The 26154-nt window shown below is 38.1% G+C and overlaps 1 protein-coding gene across 1 annotated transcript in view; it reads right to left on the reverse strand.

Moving 5' to 3' along the window:
• Positions 1-4052: 4052 nt before the first annotated feature.
• PALS2 (protein associated with LIN7 2, MAGUK p55 family member) overlaps positions 4053-26154 on the reverse strand; it is a gene marked incomplete at its 3' end in the record, with an annotated part of 56720 nt that continues 34618 nt past the window's right edge. The window contains exons 3-12 of the mRNA XM_082310430.1: positions 22395-22547; positions 13946-14098; positions 13188-13415; positions 11879-12010; positions 9764-9863; positions 9139-9207; positions 7928-8089; positions 6158-6360; positions 5596-5724; positions 4053-4229 (exon numbers count right to left, since the gene is read on the reverse strand). Coding sequence (XP_082166556.1) covers positions 4053-4229; positions 5596-5724; positions 6158-6360; positions 7928-8089; positions 9139-9207; positions 9764-9863; positions 11879-12010; positions 13188-13415; positions 13946-14098; positions 22395-22547 — 1506 coding nt within the window. The remainder of the gene's footprint in view (positions 4230-5595; positions 5725-6157; positions 6361-7927; positions 8090-9138; positions 9208-9763; positions 9864-11878; positions 12011-13187; positions 13416-13945; positions 14099-22394; positions 22548-26154) is intronic.

Genomic DNA, 26154 nt, shown 5'->3' on the forward strand with positions numbered 1-26154 from the left:
TCAGTCTGTGATTTGGCTCCAATTTCACCTTCATTTTACATTTGCAGAACATTTTGAAAGACTTTTATAAATCTCTGCAAGATGACATATCCCATTAGAATTATCCCACTAAACTTTAATTGACTGCATCTTGTCACATGATGTGGAACCTAAAGTAGACCTGCGAGTGTAACGTTTAGAGACAGCAAGGTAATCACTTGGGTACACGTGCACCGAAGTATTTACATTAAAAGTTGAGATCGGTGCACGCTTAAGGGAATTTTTGGTGCATTTAAGGAAATAACTTACGGGTCTTGGCATACTGACTGTACTTTTATGTGTAACTTTTCATTCACAGGGCAACTACAGTGTTTCTTCTATAAGTCTCTATATGTACAGAATTTACAGCACCTCATGCACTGTCCAAAACAGATAGAAATTACAGATAAATATAGAATTTTTAGATTGAAATATCTGTATATTTAGAAAAATATACATTAGTAAACACAATAAACCAGGTAGAGAAGTGTACCAGTTCTAAAGTCTCACATGCAGGTACATTTCTGGATTAAGTCATGGTAGCTTAGTAATGTGATAGCAGACGTGAGCATTTTTTGTTTTACCATCCACATACATACATATACACAGACACCTATTTGATAATTTACTTCTCTAAACTACTTAAATATTTATCTTGTGATACATACCACATATCTTAAACATTTAGCAGCATTTTCACCTTGCTCAGACACACCTATTGTTATCATTAACAGTCACTGTAAAAAGTTTTCCTGTTAGTATATGGAAAATGAATGTTTAGTACAGAATGAGATACATGAAGTCCTAGTTATTGTAACTCCTCCAAAATACTTCAAATAGCCATTAAAGGAAATATTTCCACTTGCTCAAAACTAGCCTCTCATCGTGTCTTTCTCCCCTAATTGCACAATGTATAGGTCTGTACCTAAGATCTGATCTGGCGTACCCTGACAGGCAGAGACCGTCACCGCCGGGTGCATGACTGAAATGGCACCCTCATTCTAAGAACTTCTAAGGATGCTCTGTTTAAAAAAAAAAAAAAGTATCTGTCATTCTCATTCTAGTCATCCTACCAGGTAGTGACAAACTAAGCAGAGTATCTGATGAAAATCTGATTTTGCTAAGAAACAAAGCAAAACAAAACAACCTGCCACCGCAAAACCAACCCAACCCCTCTCTCCCGCCAGCATTATATACCTGCCAATCCGAACTCTCAATTTTCGAGATTTGATGAATAGATGCAAGGAGTGGGGTGGTTGAGTTTGTCCCCCCCGCTTACAACCCGCATGTGGACATCCAATTAAAACCCGCAGACACTTCGATACGCTCTTTGCACGCAACCTAAGCAAGCCATCTTCTCTTATTGCTTCAGAATTGTACTTCTCACGCGCACCTCCATTACCACCACCGACTGCTCAGCCACTAGGCTCCACCGCGCTAACCGCTTGACTTCAAAACACTGTGTGAACCTGTCGCGCAAGCTAAAGCTTTAGGCGTCAGCAAAGCCATGGCTCTTTGGAGACTGCTAACTAGGGGAGGCTCTTTTGACAGTATTCTCTCTGGGATGGAAACAGAAGGAGCAGAGAGGTTTTCCTGACCAAACCTTGGTGCCCACGTTTCATGTGTTTCATTTGGTTAAGTAAATTTATGGGGAAAAAAAAAAAAAAAAGATGAAGTGATGTTTGCAATATAAAGTACTGTGGTGTGGAAACTGAAGAATCTTCTCATTCCAAGAATCTTATCATCCCCCATTCAGCAGGGAAGAGTGAGCTCAGCCCACTTTTGGCATCACAAAGAGAGTATTTTCTAACTCCTAATGAAAAGGCATCATATCTGTCCAGATAGCACATCTTATTTACAGCATACGTAGGGCTCCTATTACACAGCATACAAACACAGTTTAGTCACGTTCAGCATATAGTGCCAATAGCAAATCGTTAAAATAGTCAAGCAATGGCTCTGCTATCACTGCTGCTACATACAACACTCGATCCATTTCTCAAAGCAGCCTCTGAGCGATAGGATCACAGAACATGTCTCCTGGGAAAGGAAAATAAAAGTCTCATGCTGGTGCCACATTTAAAAGCTCTGCCAAGCTTACTTAAACAAAACCAGAGAAAACACATCCTGAAAAGTATAACGATGAAACAAAGTAGTGGTACAAATTTTCCTTGCAGCGTTTCAGATTCCCTCTAAAAGACTGGAATCTCAGTATTAACAGCCACAAAGATTACCTGTGCTATACACAGTTTCGACTAACATTTTCCACATACACTGGGACCTCAAGCCCCCCCCGCCCCTTCCCCCCCACAACAACCAACTTTATAGGCTTTGTAAAAAACATCTGTAGTATACGGGTGTTTTGAGGTTTTTTTTTGAGACTTACTTACACTTTACCTATACTGCATCAACTCCATTTCTCTTTATCTTGTGCACATGAAAGTCTTTAAGAGCCCCAGGAAGCAATACTGTTTTACAGTGTCTAAGCCTCTTTTCCTTCAGAAATAGTTCTGAGGACGTTGCCTTTTGATAGCATTCCGTGTCACACTTACTTTGGTGTTGAAAAAGACTTCAGAAGCCAGGTGCCTGTCACCAGATGGAAGAGAAATTAAACAAATAGATGACTTCAGTTTAGACACCTAACTTGGTAAGCGATGGTGAATGTTACTATATACAACAGCTGACATTATAATATAAAATATGGTCACAAAAAGAGCTAGTCTTAGCGACAAGCTGTATTTTCATTTTGTTCTTGTTAAGCAGAAATTTACATCAGCGTAAGTTCTGATCAATGACCTTGAACCTAATACGAATTATATCAATGAGCCTACTAAGGGGAGAACTGTCACTAAACAAAAGGAAAAATGTTGTAAAACAACAAGGTATAAACAACATTGCTTTTTAGCAGGACGCTTCCAATTCACCAGCTATCTAATGAAAAACGCAATTAAAAACAATGTAACAAAAACCACAGAACTGCCATTATATCACACTCATAAAAATACAGCAGTTGATCACACACAAATATTCAAAAGATAATGTAGAACCCAGCTAGATTTCACAGGAAATGAAGCCACAGATCACTATACAAATATCGAACAACGTCCTAAGAAAAGAAAATGGCCTTTTTTTTTGTTTTTTTAAAAAAGCAATGTGTTTTCACAAGTGTGACTAAATAGTCCTAAACATTAAGCATCACTCTACAAGGCTCCACGTTATCAGGTTCTCTCTCAGGCTACTTCACCATTATTCAAACTGCGCTGAATTACCTTGCGTACAAGCTTTCTAACGTCAGTACTTCAACCGTAACGGGCTGACCAGGCTGGCTCCCAAGAACAGCCTAATAAACAGCTTGCAAGGTTTTGCTTTACGTTATTTTAAGAGACACGTATAAGGAAACCTACACAACAGTTGGCTAAATCAAGAGACATCGAGAATTTGTGAAACATCAAGAATGCACCAACATTAAGCTGAAAGAAGCTGGAGCAATGGAGCTGTGTGTTGGTTGCTGCTTTAATATTTAAAATTCTGCTCCCGTTAAATTATTTTTTTTTAAGGAAGAAAAAAAAAACCCAAAGAAATTAGTGTTCTTTCCTAATAAGAGCTATAGACTTTTGACCAGTTAAACACTGAAGTTAACAAGTTTTACAAAAATTGTTTCAAGTATCCTGTTTTTAATCACAGTGAAAATGTAAGACCAAGATGTAAATGTTGAAGCGAAGGACTGAAAGTTTCTTAGATGAAAAAGGCAAAGGTACTAAATCAAAACATATAAAAATGCTTAAACGCATTTCCTTCATGTGATATGAATAGAAAGGTTATCTGTAAAAAGTTAGAAAAATTAAAATAAATTACATATTTAAGTACACTTTCCCTTCAACATTTTTATAAAAATTCAGAATAGTGTACTTTTGAATATACACAGAGTAAAAATGCACAGGTGCTGTAGGTTATCGTCGGTATCTACACAACGTCACATTAGCGTATTTGCTGCAGTTGATTTTATTTGTTACTTAAGCTCCTCTTGAGAAATCTCAATATACCCAGCTAATTGGGACCCACTGTGGTTCCAGCCTCAGTCTCTCGATAGCCGTCTGTAGCTTCTCAAAGGCTTTGTCTAGGTTGTCATTTACAATGGTCAGATCAAAATAGTGGTTGTATGCTCTCTGGATCCGTGCACTTTCATCCACTGTTTTTTTCAAATCAGTGTCCTGTTGAAGAGATTTTAAAGATTACTAAGAGCATACGACTTGGCAAATCCTCATAAATACAGCAGAAGTATCCCTTCACTACATGCTGCAACTGACTATTTAAAGCTATATTCTGAATATATTTAAAACATAATGGAAGTTTTCATTTATCATAAATCCACACAGAACTTAAGCTAAAATGTACTGAAAGGGCTGGAAATGTTACGAGCTGTGCCGATAATGTTAAATATGGCAACCAAATATTTGCAAATCTTGCAATTCTTAACAAAGTCAACAGAAGCACATGAACTCGGTCTGGTATGCACACTGGGCAGTTAACCCACAGGGACACTAGAATCTATAATAACCAGAACCCATGACTAGGACTGGACAGTCTCTCATGTGGTTAAGAGAACGGGATCTCACAGGCTTGGGCGGGGGGGAGGACTAAAAATCTGATATTCATTTAGTGGCGATTAACCCATCTCCCATTTTATTGCTTTGAATGCCCCGTCAGCATTATACAAGATATTGCTATCTAAGCTGCAGCACTATCGTTGTGAGTTGTCAGCAAACCATGACTTTTCTCTGATGGGGAAGCTGTGCTGCTGAACACGGAGGACAGTTTGCTTAACTGCTCAGGCTGGCTTTTTTTGCTTTGGTCCTGCAGCTGGGAAAGTTTGTGCCCATACAGAATATTTATAATTTGCTGCACTGGAGGAAGCACGTCTCATTCCCCTCTGCTACACACTGTGTCTCAGAAAAGGATAGAAGATCTAATGAATAAAATGTGCCACTTCGCTTTAGATGACAAATGCAAGGAACTTAAGGGGAAGAGAAGCTACTCAACACTTCTTAATTCTGGCAGCTCCCAGCCATTCTCGGTGCAGCACGTGCTGCTGCAGCAGTGAAGCAAGGTTGCATTCTGTTGGTGGTTTTTTTTTTATTCAGGCTGCAATATCTTTCCTAAGGATTACAAATTCCATTTTTAAAGCACACCTGTATTGTAAGGCAAACCTCAGCAAAACGTTTTGGGGGGAGAGATGAAGAAACAGAAGGAAAGACATTTACATAAAAGAACAATTCCCACCATCAGGTATCTACCATTTGCTGCAAATAATCAAAGGTGACACTTCCCAAAGAACACATTGACACAAGTAATTTTTGTAATCAACACTTCTCTGTAAGAGGCCTATTTTTAAGAAAGAAGCAATCTGCCTTACACAGAGTATTTGATTAACTTCTTCTAAGTAATCAGCAAAAGTCTTGCCTAACTTTTCTTAGAGACATTACTTTCAGAACAAATTCCATCTAAAATGAAAGATAAAAAAAAAAAATCTACGAACATCCTGTTCAAAGCAAACTAAATATGAAATAATCTGCTTACAGTGAGAAGTTTGGTTGTAATTCCAGCATCTACCACAGCCTTGTGCATAGCACGCAAAGTCTCCAGCTCTGGAGCAGCAATAAACACTACGTAGGGCATGAATTCTGAAGTCCTCAGTATTTTCAGGGCCTAGAAGCAAAGAAAAAGAAAGAAAAAAAAAAAAAAACAAAAAAAACAAAAAACCAAAACTAAGTTTGAGAATGACTCACCACATGTCCCCATTACTTAAGGGGCACTGCAAAACCAGTCTGTTACAATGGGCAGAAACACGTAAGTGAAGATTCTTATTTCTGTTTTAGAAACTCCTGTGCTGCCTTTTGAAATGTTTGACATCATTCTTTCCTTGGTGAAGATTATTTACTACTCTGCAAGACTCCTCTTCCACACAGAATCTAAGTTGTTTTTTACCCATCTTTCTAACTCATTCCAACTAAGTGCCACAAATGCAAGAATCGAGTTGATACTGTAATCTTTAAACCAGGTAAGAAGCCTTCGAATTTAAAGGCATACCTCTTCAACATTATACTCCTACACTGGTAGTGTAACATTATAAATAATATACCTGTGGATTCACGTCCAAGATGCAGGTCCTTCCTGTCTGAACAACTTCAAGGATGGAATCAATTTTGGTGCCATAAAGATTTCCTTCATATTCTCCATGCTCTAAATATCTGCCAGCTTTAATATCCATCTCCATTTCAGCTCGTGACACAAATCTGTACGCTTGCCCATCCTTTTCATCATCCCTTGGCTTTCGTGAAGTAACTAAACAAAAAATTTAAAATACAAATTGAATGTTTTCTTTTCATATTTGGAATGCAAACATGAGACTGGACTGCCTATTAAGTTAGGGAGAGTATAATCCACATTAATACACAATTATAATTGTTCCATATACAGATTAATTAATTATTCTAGTGTAAGTTTCAAAACTGAGCACAGCCCCTCCTGTTCCCTTTATTTCTCTTCTTTCCTATATGTTGCTTACCCACCCGTTTGCTTATTTCCTTTGTATTACTCCTTCACACCATATACAATACTCATTCATATCATCTTTTTTATTATTCACTGAATAGAATAATTATTTAAGTGACTTGGAAATCAAATAGAAATTTATCTCTAAATGCCAAATGTACTTCTGAAAATAACTGAGCACACATCAAAATCTGCCCTGCCCACCTGCCCCCCACCCAAATCTCTAGCACATACTGTGCTCACTGTATTTGCCCTGTTATTCAGGGTAGGATTACCTGAGCTAGCTATAAAGAAAGTTAGCTTAAATATCAGAAGGCGGCCACCCACCATAGCCAGATCTTAGTGGAGGCCAGCTAACGCTGCTTTCCAGGACAACTTACCCTTTAAAGCAAGGTAAATTCACTGCAGAGAGATTAAAGCCAATATTTAAGTAGAACATTAGCAGCCATCTTGGGTATTGGCTATGCTGTCCAGTACAGACATTATTTAAGTAACAAAGTGAAAATAAAATAAAATAGCAGATTATAACTGACTTTGCTGTCCTATCATCATATTACCTGCCTACTACTTGCATTTAATTAGAGTTGAACTCTAGAATATATTAAACCTAACAGTGAATGGATCCCTTTCGTAAGACTTGTATCGCCACTCGGTGAGGAGAATAATAATACAGCTAGGGTGGACTTCTGTGGCCAGCAGTCAAACAGGAGGGGGCAGTTAAAAAAAACCAAAGATCTTGTGAAGGAGCAAAGTAACTATCTGGAAGGAAGGCAAGAAAACAATACTTCAGTAAGGGAGGAGGTTTTTTCCTGAAGTTGCTAGGGAGAAAAAAAGAAAGATCATGGGCTTGAGCCTAGATGTATCAAAACACCAGGTTATCCTACAAATCTTGGAGATCACACACACTTCCATTTTATTGGAAGTTTGTTGCTTTCCCCTACATTTCTAATACTAAAGTAACAATTTCTAATGCCTACGGTGCTTCTACAGATGGAAAAATAAACAGCAGACCTGAGAAACTCCACTGGCTGTTCTTACAAAAGACTACTAGGAACTTCTAGAATCCCCTCAGTAACTGACCGTGACTGAAGAAGCCTAACAGACTGGAATACTGCACATACAAAAATTCTTCTGCAGCATCAGTAACATTTAGCAGCTAGTTACAAGTATTTTCACTGTCATCGTATGTTAGTCCAGTTGTCCGAGAAGATGAAGAACCTTTTGTTTTCCCACTCTATACAATTTTTATACTCTGCCAAAATTACTCCTACCCTGAATCACTGGGATAAACATCAGGCATTTTCCAGATCATCAGAGACCGAAGTGTGATATTACAATAGGAATGCTGACAACTCACATGGCACTGTCGTTCCAAACCTAGTAGGATTCAGTACTATAAACCTGTTCTTCAAACTTCTTCGCCCCACTCCTTGGGCCCCAATTAAGACCAGTGTTTTCCTCTGAAAAGGAGGCATTTTGGCTACTTCCTCATAGATCTGGATTTCATGACGATCAAATTCTACATTGAGAAGTGTATAAAAAATAGTTAATACACAATCAGTACTGTAAGAAAAAAAATTAAGCAGTCCTGCTATATATCAACAGACCACATGTGAATATAAATAGTATTCAAAGGGCATTAAGTCTGACACAAGCTTTCTTCCTTTAAATTCATGCGGGAATAAAATAGTTGCCCCTTCATGGACAGCATACGGTCAGATTATTACCTTTACTTCCCAGGCGAAATTAAAGATTGATCAGAATGGGAAAACTGTGAGTAACAATTAGTGAGGTTTCAGAGAATTACAGAATGGTTGAGATTGGAAGCTACCTCTGGAGGACATCTGGTCCAACCCCCTGCTCAACCAGGGCCACCTGGAGATGGTTGCCCAGGACCATGCACAAATGGCTGTTGAATATCTTCAAGGAGGGAGACTCCACAACCTCTCTGGGCAAACTGCACCAGTGCTCAGTTACCCTCATAGTGGAAAAAGTGTTTTCTGATGTTCAGAGGGAATCTCCTGTGTTGTTGCTTGTTGCCTCTGGTCCTGTCACTGGGCTCCTCTGAAAAGAGCCTGGCTCCATCCTCTTGGTGTCCTCCCTTCAGGTGTTTATATACATTGATGAGATCCCCCCTGAACCTTTTCTTCTCCAGGCTGAACAGTCCCAGCTCTCTCAGCCTTTCCTCATAGGAGAGATGCTCCAGTCCCTTCATCTTCGTATGTCTGTATCTCTCTTGCACTGGGGGGGAGCCCAGGACACCGCAGGTGTGGCCCCACCAGTACTGAGAAGAGGGGAAGGATCACATCCCTCAACATGCTGGCAACAAAGCTGCTGCTTTTTTTCTCTTTTAACACAAAGTTCTTCTCTGACTTCCACCTACCAAAAGATGTACTCAGCACCACCATATCTTCACTGGTCACTATTGCTTTTAAACCACAAAAACTACCTGATCTATCAAATTTATAATCAAATATTTTACTGAAAATCTTTTGGCTTTGGATACCCTAGACTCTGCAAGTTTAGAAGCCTAGAGAACATTGATTCATATGTAATATTAAGAGATACCTGCATTTCTTGTAGTGAGATACATCATCTTTTTCTTTTTTTTGCTGCTTATTGTTCCGCAGAAGGGCCCTAGAAATAAAAATTGAGACAAACTCATCATTTTTGTTAAATGTGTTTTTCCGAAGCTTATTTACATGAACATATGTGAGTTGAGATTAATTAAATTTACAAGGAGTATTTTAGAATTTTATATATTCTAGGGCAGGAGATCAAATCTGTTTTCATACACATCAAATGGCATAGTAAGAACCAAACACAGAGAAAAAGTTAATTTTCCTAGAAAGCTTTGTATAAAGCAGCAGAAAAATCCATCAAACGTGTTTCATTTATTAACTTTCAGCGCATACTATAAAAACATAATTAAGGAAAAAAAAAGAGCTAATTCTTATGCCTTTCCCACCTCATTTAGCTTTTCCTCAGCAGGTGGCAAAGCTGATTCATGTATCTATGAAGACTAAAGATAGATTTTAGCCTTCATCCTTCAGTCAAAGCCAAAATACAATAATTAGCATTTTGCAATATTCTGTGTATTCTCACACAGAGTTTTCTAGTATCTATGAAGGCAGGAAAAGCAAAACAAATGGAGTCAGAGCAAAATCTGTTCCTGAAATTCATTAAATCTCACCCGAGTTGTCCCAGTCCCTCCTAACAAAGGCCTTTCTCTTCTCTTCCAGGAACTGGCTAGGAATAAGCCCTGCACTTCCTCCTTCTTTGACATGACTAGCCTAGAAAAATAAAAAAGAAAAATCATAGGTAACTTGTGAGAAGCATTTTTCTCATTGACATGGTATTGACTGACTTGCGCACTGCCAGAGTTTCTCAATGGTGAGTATTGATACATTTACTGCGGAGAGCCAGAAATTCAAACTCAGACGTGGATATTAAAATTCTGTCTCACAGTAATAGTGTCTTGCCATTGAGTATTAAAAGTCAGGAAACTTAAATAAAATAGATAGAAGTTTCCTTACCGGTTCCCATTAAATTAGTAAGCTCCTATAGCCATAAACTTTTGGCATCAAAATCCTAAATGGAATTCTATGGCTCCAGACATTGAACTCTCAAGTGACAAAACTCAAGACTTTCTAGTACACAAATACACTTATTTTGTATTCTTGAACTACTCCAAACAGGTTCCAGTGCAGCTTATTAACTCTCATTTCACACACAGTGAATGCATTAACATATGCCTAATCATGCCTTCAAGCTTTTTGTACTAAGTAACTACAGATTTAAAATCCTAGTAACTTAAATATTCCTGGTAATGAAAGTTTGGCTAAGATTCCTTATAAAATAATTTAATGGCAAGCTCAATTTTCAGCAAGCTTAACACATACAAACACACAGTTACAAAATGTTACACTTTTCTTCTCCATAACTGGTTGGGCTGTCTCTTGCTAACAGGAACTGTTCGCTTTTCAACTTCTATGCTTTCACCTATCACTAACTGATTTTTTACAATTAGCAAGTTTTCAGTAGCAGTCTAGCATTTCTCTACAGCACAAGGAAAAACTAACTTTTTTTTCCCAGTGGCATTATGTGCGTAGCAATACTTGCAACACACTACGCTGGTTCAATTCATTTGATTTTTGCCACAGATCGAGTGTTTTAAGATTTAAGATTTACTTCTCCTGGACTCCCACAAGTTACAAGCTGGAGAACTTGAAAAGCAATAGAGAAGACAGTATGTAAGCTGAATGTCAAACTACTCCAGAGTTTTGGAGCGTCTAACTTCTGAAACTAAGTAACTTAGCAGTAATAAATCGTCTGCCTCCCCTCACACTTTTTATTCTCTTTCTTTCTGTTATTATTGTCACTGACAAGCAACAGAATTCAACAACAGTTGATGTATATTCAAATATTTTTGTTGCTTTTAAAGAAGTCATACATATACTGCTCTCAAGTAATGTCTGGCTCACTATTGCTTCTTATCTAGCAAAGGGTGAGCAATTTAGGGGTGGAAAGGGAAATTAATGATGCTAAACTCTTTGCCTAGATTGCCACTGCCACTTGCAATTTTGAGTATCTTGGTTGAGAAAAGTGTCTTAAAGGTTCACTAGTCCCACTTTCAAAGGCAGTGATGATGTTTAATTGTGTGTCCAGTCTCTTGAAAAAATAAAAATAGCATAAGCACTGGATTACATTTCTACTGAAGGACTGAATGTAGAAATACAACCTTAAAGCAGGATGAACTGTTAATATTTGAAATAGTGCCAAACACTTTGATTATGAACATGCATGTTACAGCTCACAGACACTGACCACCACTGGTGAAATAAAAGATACAGCTGCTCCAAATAGCTATTCTCACCCCTCTTCAAATCCACAGGGTTAATTTCCCTCTCTCTCCTCAACTCTGAGCACTCAGGAAGGGGTCTGCTTCTTCCACAGTCACTGTCAGGGAAGGCCTACCACAGGTAACACAGTCAACCTAGGACTTTCTGCTAGAAACTGTTCGCTTAAACTGATTCTGGAACGTCTAGGCTTACGATACCAGAACAAAGACAAATAAATAGTAATAATAGCAAAATGAGCATTACATATACAATTTATACCATTCAATTTTCTCTAGTATTGCAATTGTTAATATCTTGATATCAGCTTGAAATTGGATTGCAGTGTAAATATTTTTTCTTACATCTACTGTTGAATGGAAGTAGATCATAATTTAAAGAGTTTATTATTAAGGCAACTAGTGAAGCTTTTCAGTTTTTTATTTTATTTTTTTCATCTTTTTACTAACCTGCCACCAATTTGGATCTTCCCGGTTTACAATCTGAAGAATTTCTCCTTTAGAAAATTTCAAACCTGCTTCTTTGCATGGGATGAGGTTGTCATTATACGGATTATAATCAAAATGACACTTCACAAAAACCTGAAATGCGTAAAAATTTACAAAGCTTAAACATTGTAAAATACAATCTTACTAATTTAGCTGTCAAACTGAAGTAATGTCTTTACCTACAGCATAAAAAGTTTGACAGGCTGCATTTGGCAAGTAAAATGCAATCTATAGGAAAAACTGACACATATACCAGCTGAGAGAGTAGAAATAATCAGCAGTGCAAACCTTGGCTCAAGGAGCTTCATGATAAAAATAAAGAGCCAACTGTTCTATTTGGACAATGTATTACAAAACACTCATTGTTGCATTTCAGTATATGCAACTCAATTAGTATTCTGACTTTAAATTACTTAAAAACATAAAAAATTCTCAGAATGTGGACACTGTATTCAAGTATTGTGTAATCCTAAGAATTAATTTTGCCATTAACTCAAATGTTTCAAAAGAAACAAGAAACGTGACTGCTTAAGACTCAAATTTGATGCAGGGGAAGAAACAGTAAGTTGCATCAGGAGACTGGAAACATCTTTAACTTTTTTCTGCCAGGTTGGGGAGCAAAGGAAGCGGTGCACCTGCCTCAAACACAGCACCTTCCCTCAGCATCCACTCAGTGTAAGGACAGTCTATTATAGTCACAGGCATTAAGACCCACTACCTGAAGGAGTGTCTTACAAGATGTTTTAAATGCAGATTTAGAGCAACAAGTTATTTCTGCAGTGGAGGAATCGACAGCCTACAGCAACAACAAAAGGATACGGAATAGCCACCATTCAAGTTCCTACTTCAGTCAGCAAGTTCAAGCTCCTCTGTTGAATTCAATGTTTCTGAATCATATGAAACAGATTACTTGGACATTGATCATGTTATAAACACATGCAGTTCACTGCAGTTTAGTGTGCTTGTGGCTAGGTCATCAGAGGCCACTGGATGTCAAAGAAACATGCTTTATATGTAGTATACAAATGCTTATCAATCTTAGATACTCATTGCAATTTTTTTAGGCAGGCATATTAGGCATGGTATTAACCTACTGAATTAACCCATTTCCAAAATGTACTTAAAAGTGAATACAGGTATCTCCATTTTAGCCTTCCTGCTAGCATTAAATATGCAAAATATGTCTAATCCAAAATCTTAAAATAATCTTATGCGATACAGTACCAAGCAGAAGTTCTTTTTCCAGAATTGTTAGAAATGTGCTACTGACCTGTTGAGGAATAACAGTGTCTCTGTAGCTGGGGAGTATCTTCAGAGTGACACTGCCACTAATATTTTTCAGCAGTTCCTGCAGTTCTTTTGGATTGTTTCCAACCTCATGGCCATTCACCTCTTTAATAATGTCACCTACATGCAGAAGACCTTGTCGATCTATCATTCCGCCATGAAGAATTCGTGCTATTACCAGATCATTGTTCTCAACTCTAAACGTAACACCCTGAAAGAGGTATGTGACACCTAGTTTACCGTTGTTCAAATTTCAATTTCATTTTACCATTATCTCAAGCAAAAATATACAGCTGTGGGATATTCTTTCTACCCCAATGACAAGAGACAGTAATAATTACTACAGTGTAGGAGTTCCTAATACACAGATAAGCATCAGGTGGCACAAAAGTGCTTTCAGACAAGGTTTTCATAAGACTGAACAATGACTGTATTGTTCTTGACTGCATGCAATCCTATCATTTTGTATCAGGACCAAACAAATGTTGAGTTAGTCAGTTATGCTAGCAAGTCATTCAGCCTGGTGACTGCCTATTCACTATCCCATAATTTCTTAATGAGAACAGGATAGAGAACACACAAATATATTCTTATTTCAACCCCTCAATACTGATCCTATCGCCCATTAAATTACACAACATAATAATGGAAACAATTAAAATGTAATACAAGAAATTAGGCACATGCAAATGCTTTCACTTGCACTTTAAATTAAAGACACACTCATCTTCAATTACTTACCAGTGGCTCTCCTGCTCTTTTGTGAATTCCAAGAATACGAATAGCATCTACTGGAACAATCTGGTTGTTTACTGAAGAATTATTGACTTCTGGGCTAGAAGGAGGGGAATCGTAACATTTTGAAGCCACAATATCATGTGCTTCCAAGAGTGACTGAAAAGAAACAGAAAAAGCCTTTTTTAAATCATGAAATAACCATTTGCAAACGGATTTAGTGCTGAATAACCACTGAAACTGCCCTTTTGGGACCATATCTTAAAACTCTTACTTCACATGGAATGGAGCGAAAATTCACTTTCATGTTTGTATGAAATACAAGTACTCACATGGGCTGATAAGCCTACTGTCTTGACAAATATGGTCTCTTTTGTAAATACAAATGCTTCCTCTTAAGAAAGTAGAGGAGAAGGGTAATGAATTTGGGAGGAATATGTGAATTTGCTGGGAAGAAGGTGGAAAAAGGAGTACCTAAAACAGTCTTTCACTTAATGAGACAGTATCTGAGCGAATGTTTAAAGTAAACGAACAACCCACTGTGAAAAAAAAGAAGATAAGTCATCATTAGATACTTGTGTCTAATGTAATAAAATTTTCCTCCACAGTAATTTGGAAGTAACTGTAAATTAAAGATAATTACAGGTATGCAAGGATTTCTAGCAATCTGCAGAATGAGTGCTTTCTGCTTCCCTAAAGCCAAGGCAGAATTCTAGCACCAAATGAATCCAAGTTAACAGAATTCACTTTGGAAGACAAGAGCTCAGACCTTATAGTTAATGGTGTTTTCACCAGTCCACATATGTTAAGTACAAACCAAAAGGAAGAGATCCAGATAAATAAAATCACGTTTGGAAGACAATGCAATTTAGACTTGATCTTCTCATGAAAGATACTTTAAGATTTAAAGAAAGTATTTCTAAGACAATACATACAGGTAAAACAAGATCCAACTTCTGAAATTAGACAGTGGAGACTTTCTGTCTTAAAGAGGAAAAGAGACACCTATAACCACCACATATGGTAGCTGAAGATAAAGCATCCTGTAGCACAGTCTCACCGACACATACAGGAAGAGGGAAAGAAGCAAGTAGAGGAGATGCCTACTAGGCCTCAAACAACACAGCTTTGTTTCAAACAGTGACCTGATGAGATATGGTCTTAAGTTAGATCACTGACCGATGTCAACTAAGTAGCCAAAGAGAAGACACTGAGGACAGGACATCATAGGGACTATCATTGATAGTGACATGCACACGCCAGAGGAAGACAGCAAACTCCTAGGAAGCAGAGCTGGTGAGCAGGTGACATTTAAGCAAGTTTAACAATTTTGCTCTGCAGTCTGCTCCATGCTTCTGTAAGTCACCTCTAACCTAGAAGCTGTGCAACCATATTAGATTAGTGCTAAGCTCAATATGCAAGCTCTCAAGCATCACAAACCTGAACAGTCATTTTAATCTGCCCATTACACAATGACCCTGCTGATATTTCAACCTGAGGTTAGAAGGAGGTACTAATTCACCGATCCTGTCCCTGCCATTAAGACTGTAAAGACAGCTGCTTATTGTGGTTGCGCTGATACTATGGACAGAAACCAAACCAAATTAAATAGTAAAAACAATCATTTATTTAAATCAAGCAGTCTGATGGTAGCAATTTCTAATTCTTCATTATCCAAGGCACATCCAATCCAGAAACCAGGAGAATAGATCTCTGTTTCCCAATGTTTGCAAGCAACATTTTTGGATCTTTCTGCATTTCCAAAATGAAACCAACTAGTATCAACTACACATTTTAACACATTACCACAGACCAAACCAGGTAGATGCACCAGTAGGATACTTCCAGTTTTCTCTTTTGGTCACATGCTAGAACAAATTGTTCCCAAACCTGGCCACAAACCACTAGATTTCTCATGGAGTCTTACACATATCCATGCTTGTACAGCCCCCTGCCCTTAATGATCATATAAGTTTATGGATTATAATCTGATCCACAGTCAAAAAAGACTACTACAGAAACAGTCTGTGACATCCTTTGCAAATTAACATGCTCTGTAAGATTCTTCAGTTCTTAAACCTGATCCCATCATCGACGTTCTGATCCTATGTATTCACTCAATTTCATAGATGAGCATGAATTCTTTCAACTACTACTTAACCATCTCTCAATTACAACATCTTTTTCCTGCTATTTACATGATGGCTGAGTCATAGAAGGACTATCAGGGACTGTACGTTGCTATTATAAATTATAAATTATAAAATGGTTTCTTTAAGAAAAGCAGCTTATTGGTTTCCTTAAAACAAGCCACAGCTAATTTATTGCCTTCCCATACCTAACTCTCAGTTCTGAAACTCAAGAATCTATACCAGTTTTATGAGACTGTTTCCCGCCAGTCAGGTGACGGCATACAGTCCTGAAGAACACTTAAACAAAGCCACCTGGCAAGAGGGGCCATGTGTCTGTAGCCGCTGTCGGACTGCTCTCCAACATTTTATGTCACGCACAGTTACTTTCCTATTTCAGTAATATGGTTGAGTGATCTGTGAAATACAGTTGCATGAACTTCACTTGTTTCTTTCTTACGGTACCAGAAAAAGTGATATCCTGTGCTCCTGCAACTCCAGAGCTCCCCTGGAATCTGACCTTGCCCATACTGGTGCTAGAACACTTATAAAACCACTGCCAAAGTCTGCAAAACAACAGGGACTGAATAAGCAACAACCATAAAACAGTTCAAAGTTTCCTCCATACCGCATATGTAAGCAGGATCAGCTGACTATCCAAGACTGGATAACTATAGAAAGGTTCTCATGGAAAAAATGGCAATATTGCTGGAATAAGGCATTTAGAAGAACTCTGCATACCAGAAGAGATATTGCACAATGGACGTACAGTCCTGTGGCAGACAGTATGTCCGCTTTGTGCAAGATACTGTCAGAAAGCAATCCATAAACATAGAACATACCGACTTCTTTACAGTAGTTTTCTGTGGTTGTACTTTTTAAATTTTTTTTTTAACCTGTCAAATAAGTAATTCAAAATTCAGTAAACAAAGAAACATTAAACATCCAAGGCTCTCTACAGCGCTGAAGCCAAGTTCAAATTCAAGATTTGTTTTTCCTAAAAAAATTCTCAGCACAATCTCTACAAGTTATGAAGCATTGCCTGCCCTATATGATAACTACTTCCCCAACTGTGATCCAATAGAACAATTAAATTACAAATTGGGGGCTGGAAGTGGGGGGTATACACAAGACCAGAACAACACCATGGTCTTGAACTTAGGACTGCTTTCCTAACACTTCAGGCCTCAGAAGTACTTATAATATTTCCGTTCCTCTTTTATGCACTAAATATGTGCTAGTCTTCTCTGATAACACTGTTTAAAAATGAGAACTTAATAAATGGACTACAGGCCCCTAACGTACATATGAAAAGAAGAGATTTGTAAAGGCTGTTCCGGAAAAGTGAGGAACTAATTTAAAATCTTAGAGAAATCAGGGGGGCTGGTAAGGAGGCATGAATATGTGGGAAAAATAACCCTATAAATTAGATCTGTCTAGGAGACAACTTAAGATCACTTTTCTAAATGAAACATTTTAAAGGTATGATTAACTAACCATTATAAAGCTAACCATTAGAAGAAAATATTGGCTGCTTTTCAGGTTAAGTATTTTATGGCCAGCAGAATCTACTATTTAGGATGAATGGCTTGCATAACTCTTGGAAAGGTGAAAATAACTGAACAAGTTCTTCCATAAGCAGCAGAAGTGATTCTTCTGCATGTTTAACCACTCCAACAGTGCGATACTTTCAACTCCTCCCTCTTCCCTCAAGGCAACTTCTCTTACCACTCCTCTTTTCTGCTCTTCAGCTACTGTCTGGCAAGACTTGCTATAGCCTTTTCTACGCACGGCATGTGCCAGCTGGCTCTTTCAATACATACTGGCCTGATGGCCAGCCATCAATACTGTGAAAGTCATCAGAACTTAGTATCTTCCACACTTTGAACCCCGAAAAGCTCACTTAAAACTAAAAGGGGTAAAATGTGTAAGGGAAGAAAAATAAAGGAATGAAAGGAGAAGAAAGAAAAGGGAGGGAACAGACAGTCAAACGTAATAGTATAACCATACATGCACCTGTACTCCATAAGCCAGTCCCTCCCCAAGGTATCTTCTGTAAAAACGTGTGAAAGAATGAAGTTCTGTAATTCGGTATTTTCAGCACTAAATGATACATTCAAATAAGCTATTGCACTGACGACTTGTATACCACATTTAATACTTGTATGCCGAGGTAGGTTACAACTGTAAGATGATGCTGTGATAAAGCGGCACCATTCATTTGTAAAATACAGAATCAGCCTGTAAAACAGTTACACAATAGTGTCCATGAAACTTGTTCACACATTTACTGAACTGGAGAAAGGATGCAAATTACATTTTTTATAATTACAAATGACATTGTATTTTCCCTTTCTTCCTTACAGATCCCTTCTTGAAGAATTTGGAATATTCCCCCTTGCACCAAACGAGGCAGAAAGGATAGCACTTATTTCCTGAGGTTTTAGTTAATTTTCTGTTTCCTTTTCGGTGTGAGAGAGAGCCTCCCCAAGCCTTAGAAAGAATACTGTATCCACATTTTGGTCTGCAAATTTTCCTAGAAGCTCTTCTAGAGTGGTCATAACTACAATATCAGTTAAATAAAAACACTTAATCAAAATAACACTGCTTTGGCCTCAGTTGTGTTTGTTGCCTTGCACAAAATTAAGGGCCGAAAAGTACACCCTAATTTTAGGCTTCCAAATTGAATCACATCAGACCTACTTTTAAAAAGTAAGTAGCTAGTTGCTTTTTGCCTGTACAGAGCAGCTAAAACTGTTCATTGTTTCTGCAAATGAGACTGAAGGCCTCACAACAGGTGCTTAGAAAATAAAAACAAACAAACAAACAAAAAAAAACAAGTTAAAGCTGCTTCAGACTTTTTTTTTTTTTTAACGAACTCTAATTCTGACAAAATGAAGGATAGGTTAGTTCTCCAGGGCAGCATTCAACTATCTTAACCATCAAATAGACTTCTATCTTCCTTTCATACCTAATTCTTTCTGTACCATCCAGGCTTTGTAGCAAATGAAGTAGGGAGCTCTAGACATGGCTTATTTCTCTCTTACATACCCATGACTCACTCAACAGTAGAGTGAAAGAAGCAGCATGCAATCTTGTTCATAGCATGCAACAATCATGACATGAATTTTTGAACTGGGTTCCAAGGAAGAATCAACGAACTGCAAACCAGTAAGTCTGATGCCGATATTAAACAAATTAGAAGAAATTTCCATAAAAAACAGAATGACTGGACAAAATAGATCATGAGAAAGCACCAACATGCTTTAATAAAGGGTAGTCATGCTTCTCAAATCTAGTTAAGTTCCTTGAAAGAGTCGCCAAGCATGGCAGCAAGGCAGTTACAGTTGATAATACAGATCAATTTCCAAAATGCCTTTGGTAGACACCTTTATCGAAGTCTTTTAAAGAAACAAAGCTACTATAGGATAAGCAGCAAGGCTCTCAAATGGATGAAAATACTGACTAAAAGACAGAAAAACTGGGGCCAGGAATACAGTATTAGTTTTCACAATTCATGTCACCAGGGGATTTCCCACAGGCATCTGGGCTCAGTTCTACACCTGCCAATACACTGACATGTCAGATAAGTGACCTAGGAAATGGGGATGAGAAGTGAAATGACAGGGTTTGCTGATCCTGCTAAACTATTCAAGGCGTAAAACAACTGACTGTAACCTGCAGGAGCACCTCATGAGCAACAGGGCAAATGAAATTCAACACAGACTGCAAGGGAAAATACAATCCTAATTTAACATATTAACTGACAGACTCAGAAGTGGTATCTCAGAGGTGTAAACAGTACAAAACCAAACCAAACCAAACAAAAACCCCACGTCGATGTTTATCGAGCCTAGAGGTACCTCTTCTTTACTGAGAGGGTGGTCAAACACTGGTACAGGCTTCGTAGAGAGGCAGTCAATGCCCCAAGCCTGTCAATGTTGAACAGCCATTTGGACAATGCTCTTAATAATATGCTTTAACTTTTGGTCAGCCCTGAAGCGGTCAGGCAGTTGGACTAGATGATCATTGTAGGTCCCTTCCAACTTAACTTTTCTATTCTATTCACCAGCTGTTAAAAAAGGCAAACCAAATACTAGGAATTTTTAAGCAACGAATAGGAGATGCAATGGAAATTATTACACCACTTCATAAATCCACGTTTCTGTGACTGACTTTGGGAAGCTGTATACAGCTTTGCTTCTCTTCTTTTTATTTATTTGAGACAGACATACATATACAATGAGGTCTCTCAAATCACAAGTAACATGGAAAAGCTGATTAAGAAAAACTGTTAAATCTCTTCCTACACAAGAGGATATTGAGTGAAGTTGACAGGAGACAGTCTCAAAACCAAAACAGCCTAGTCTCCACTCTGCTGGGGGATGTTGTGAATGCCAGATTTTTACATGGGTTCAAAAGAACAACTGAACAAGTTGATGGGAGAGAACACCACCACAGGTGGATGATACTACTTCTCTACTCAGAAGTCTGCGCAACACGTCACTAAATCCTCACAAAACATTTTAGAAGGTATCACTGTTGGCTTGTCCTGGCCTTACAGTCTTCACTAGATGCCTAGTGCTGGGGACAGGGAAGGAAAACAGAAGAGAGATTTGTTAAATGGACCTTTAACATAAAATTAGGAAGCACTAACAGAAGATCAGAGCAAAACTGTAAAGTTAACATAGCATATATGCAATTTCAAGTCTGCCCTTCATAAATCAAACAACAAAAAAATTACAAGAAATAGCATAAATATTGGCATTTTTGTTCACCAGCTACTTTGAAACTTTTAAATTAAATGTGTAAGTTGCTTAAGCCTGAACTAATGGAGTAACTGACACCAGCATCATGCTGTGCCTCTCTGTAAATATGACCACTGAACAGGTATGAATGCTGGGTTTGCCTTAGTATTGGCTACTCACTCCAATTAAAATTCTTATTTGATCTGTCTCCTACAGGCCATTTCCAGTCTCCACAACAAAGATTCTTTGCCCAGTTGGTCTCTGGTCTTTGCCACCTCTCTTGAGAGATCATCGCTACAGTACCTTTCAAAGTCAGTCTACTCCAACAAGTTCTTCACTTATTAAGTTCTTTTCATCTTTTGATTCGTCCTCTTTGACTTGTCAGCTTTAGTTTCTTTCTCTAACACAATGGATCTTTGTCAGGTCTGTCACTGCACCAGTTGGCCCCCAATTCCAATCTTTTTGCATTGTAACTACCAATTCCTCCAAATTCATCCTCTCTTTTTCCAGTACCAACTTCTGCTAAGGGATCAAAGACTGATTTGAAGGTTTATTCACCAGTAAGGCTCCAAATGACAGTCTTCGATCCCTTAGTTATGATGCCCTTCTGGAAAAATAAGAGCACAAGGGAGGCCAGCATCCTGCTCTTCGGAAGAGGCAGAAGAACAGTCAGCACTCAGAACAGCTGCTACCTCAAAAGCTGAGCTCTTAAGTGTTCCTTCTTCCAACAGGCCACAGCTTGACAGCATTTCCAGTGTTTATCTATGTTACACAGTAATGCACCTCATTGCTATGTTTGTATAATGTGTAACTGAAAATTTAGAAAAAGAATGTGTGTTTAAACTCATATACCCAAAAAATGCTTATGACTCTATAGCTGTCTGCCAAAAGAAGCACATTTATACTGTGGCAAAAGTTTTGCTTATGTTATTCTACAGGGTACCTGTAGCTAAGTACTAAAGTCAGCTGAAGCCTGCCTAGAAAGTCCATAATCTACCAAGGATTTACAAAAGCTAGTCTTCAAGGGTCAGCTGGTAATAGAATGGCAGCTACAGAAAACCATCTGCTTTTGACAAGCGGATGTCAAAACTTCATTTATGTGAAGTAGAGCAACAGCGAGAGGGATGCAGAGTCTCAAGCTGCGGTGCAGGTCGCATCACAGAAGAATCACATTCCTTCGCTCTGCAAACTGTACATCTTACACGTGAGTATGAATGCCAACAGCTGAACTGAAGTGCAGAATGGTTCAGTCTAAGGAACTGAGACCACCTGGAAATGCTGGATGAAGCCTTCAGGGAATTGTTATGGAAACTCCAGTCATATAGGAGGTAAATGTTTGTCCAAGACTTATAACAGAAACTCAAGTGGATTTCAATACAATGAGCGAATATATTCTTGATGTGATATCAAAGAATAAAATTGTGCTCATCCCCACATGGCTTCTGCTTTACCTTTCATTCAGAGTAAAATCCTCCATATTAAAGTTTGCTACAGTTCAGGTTTTGTTTCATTATTATTCCTAGATCCATATGTGGACACTGATACAGTAAGTTGGTAATATACAGTAAAATGTGGCACCTGAAAATGAGGCTCCTTGAGTATTCCAACCAATTCTGCAATATTTTCATCTTTATTTATTAAGGGACTGATGTCTTCAAGAATTTCATTCACCAGCTCCAAGTTGTTGTCACTGACAGCCTCAAGTTTCGAATCTTCCAGTCGCTCATGAGCCTGTAAGATTAAATATATGAGACTATGCTGTAAATTAGTTTCAAGTAGTTCCAATTTATAAACCTTTTAATTTATGTCTTGGTGCAACCTTTAGCAGGAAAGCTAGAAAAATTACATGTAGTACCATCTTTATATTTTATCTTTACAACTGCTGAAGGGTTTTGCATGCTTAACTACGTGACCCAACAAACTTTATAAGCAGCACCTGTCAGAGATGCTTTTATGTCCTTACTTCCTATAAACTCTATGCGATATACACCAAACAGTCCTCTCTGAACAGGATAGTGCCTCAGATCTTTTCTGCTTCAGAACCCAGTACAAGTACACCTTCTAGAAGAAGAACAAAAAAGAAACTATGGTGTCTGCTGAGAAAAAAATAAAGTCCACAAGAGAAGCATTTAGCTCAAGGTCCTCTCACTCAAACACCTTCAAAACAGCAAATTCTAAAGGAAAGTCTGCATAACTAAAGGCAATTCTAAAGAAAAGTCTGCAGCAAAGGTGTCTAACACTATCCTGGGCTGCATTAAGAAGAGTGCTGCCAGAAGGTCGAGCTCTATTCAGCACCGGTGAGGCCACACCTGGAGTACTGTGTACAGTTCTGGACACACTGGAGAGAGTCCAGCGAAGGGCCACAAAGAGGATGAAAGGACTGGAGCACCTCACATTTCAGGAAAGGCTGAGAGAGGTGAGACTGTTCAGCCTGGAGAAGAGAAGCCTCAGGAGGGACCTCATCAATGTGTATAAATACCTGAAGGGAGGGTGCCAAGAGGACAGAGCCAGGCTCTTTTCAGTGGTGCCCAGTGACAGGACCAGAGGCAGTGGGCACAAACTGAAACACAGGAGGCTCTGTCCAAACATAAGGAAACACTTTTTCCACTGTGAGGGTGACTGAGCACAGCTTGCCCAGAGAGGTTGGAGTCTCCCTTCTTGGAGATATTCAAAAGCGTCTGGGCATGGTCCTGGGCAACCATCTCCAGGTGGTCCTGCTTGAGCAGGGGGTTGGACCAGATGCCCTCCAGAGGTAGCTTCCAACTTTAACCATTCTGTGATACTGTGGTAACTTTTCATCTCTTTCTAGAGCTATTGCTGCAGACATAACCCTTTCCTAAACACTGCAGATAGATACTTAAATTCATCGAAAGGTAGAAGCTTTGAGCTGCAAGAAAAACATCTCATAAATCCGAAAGCTTCACTTATTTATTATTGGCAGTGCTGTACCATAAAATTAAGGAATAAGAGGAGGCCAAAAATAACTAAGATTCTCAACACATTCAATTAAGAGTTATTTACAACACCGTAGCAACAAGAAGTTCAAAAAAGACCAATCATTTTGGCATGTAAAAAGACAACAAATAACAGATATATTTGGGAGTCATCTAAATATACTTGCCATATATATAATTTGAAGGTATGCACAACACATCTACTTTCTTGTTAGTGCTTTAAAACAGATGTTAAAATAAAATTTTGCTAAAACCAGACAACTTTGTTTCCTGAAATTGTCCGAGTAGGACCTGAAAGGAGGTTGTAGCGAGGTGGGGGTTGGTCTCTTCTCCCAAATAACAAGTGATAGGATGAGAGGAAATGGCCTCGAGCTGCGCCAGGGGAAGTTTAGGTTGGATATTAGGAAAAACTTCTTCACTGAAAGAACAGTCAGGCGCTGGAACAGGCTGCCCAGGGAAGTGGTTGAGTCCCCATCCCTGGAGGTATTTAAAAGACAGGTACACATGGTGCTCGAGGACATGGTTTAGTGGTGGACTTGGCAGTGCTAGGTTCACGGTTGGACTCGATGATCTTAAGGGTCTTTTCCAACCTTAACGATTCTATGATTCTATAAGTATTAAATTCTACTTCACATCTATAAAATGGCATTTCTGCAGGACTGATGATCAAACACTGGAAAGGCTAACTTAACATAGAGAAAGACATTTCAAACATTCCCTAACACCAACACACACAAACCAAATGACCATGATTACAAAGTCATACAAAGCTTGGCACCCCCACACATTCTCCTTAATAAGGGAATGCTATTTTGTACATAACAGGTACAGTAAACACTATCCTTCTTTTAAAGTTTACTTCTTTTACAGCAAGTAAAAACACAAATCTATTGACTTTTAAGCGTACTCCAACTGCAAAACCTTTATAAGATTAGAGAATATGGGTTACCTTCTTTCTCACTCATTTTCTTTAAAATACTACCACTAACACAGAATATAATCTAAATACAAATATCCTCACCCTTCACCCCAAAATCAAGGCCATGTACATACCAGGAAACAGAAAGTTTATCAGTCAACAACCTCTGATCCTGTAATATGTTGGGGAGTAGCAGGATATGGAGTGGTATGAATAATTTTTTTTTTAAAAAAAGGAACAAAAAAGGAATAGCTAACTTAGATATTGCAATTATTTTTTCTTCAGTTCAGTTCACCATTTCAGAAATAGTGATACTGAATTGAGTCTTTTGATTTTTTTGCTATTTATTATACTTGCCAAATGTTGAAATAGTAAGGCTTTTGCCTCCAACAATCTAGCATCCTAAATACTGGACTCCATGTTTATAGATGACTCCTAAGATGTTTCCTTGGTCTGGGTTAGGCGTTCACCTGTTATGCTGTAGGCTATGCTACACTACTAAAAGCAACAGTGTGACTGCAGAAAAGAAGATAAAGTTTTGAGGTTCAAAGGAATAGTTAACAATGCAGGAGAAGAGAATTTTGATAAAACAGTTCAGTAGCAAAACTGAGTAAAATTCCTGCATGTTCCAAATTCAACAACTGTTTTCAAAAAAGCATAACAATTCTAAAGGCTAGTTAGGATTGAGCATAAACATTAGTAAATGACAGGAAAATGCATTTTACAGTGATTACAGTTACTTCCCCTTTCCCCTACCACCCACTGAAGAACAGAAAGGTACAGTAAAAGAACCCTATCTGAAAAAAAGATCTGTAATTTCTGCCTTGATGCCTTTATTCTAGACAGAAAAAGTGTGAAATGAACAACGCAATTTTAAAAGATTAGCCAAACTTTGCATTGCAAAATATTATAAACTAACTACTATGCTGATTACTTGCCTTCATTTTAAGGACTGAAAAGAAAAAATAAGCTTGTATGGCTCATGGCACATTTCCCCAAGTTTCTTTTTGTCCTTTTTGGGATACTTTACATAATGATTAGTCTTAACTGACTAATAAAGGAAAATGAAAAAGCTTTTATGTTTCTGGCCTGGTCTGAAATGAATCTGCTTAAATAATCTGACCATCTCAGGGTCCTGAGAATTGCCTATTCTGTTAAACCTAGCTCTTCTAATAGTAAAACAAGTTTTATGTATTTTTAGAGACAAATGGATATATATCAACTACATAAACTTCATGAAATGTGTTGGTGTTTTGATCTTGTCCTTATTTAGCTCGGCTGGTTAGGACTGAGTTTTTTGGTTTAATTCTGAAATAATTACAAAAGCAAATATGAGTGAGGTCATGCCATATGAACACAATTAAAACCTTTCAGCATTCTAGATAAAGCAAGTTTATAGTTAAGAGTCTGTTTCCATTACAAGCACTTTTTTTACATCTGCTAGTCATTAAATTCTGCATAATTG

Source organism: Platalea leucorodia, assembly GCF_965183815.1.
Source record: "Platalea leucorodia genome assembly, chromosome: 1".
Taxonomy (NCBI): domain Eukaryota; kingdom Metazoa; phylum Chordata; class Aves; order Pelecaniformes; family Threskiornithidae; genus Platalea; species Platalea leucorodia.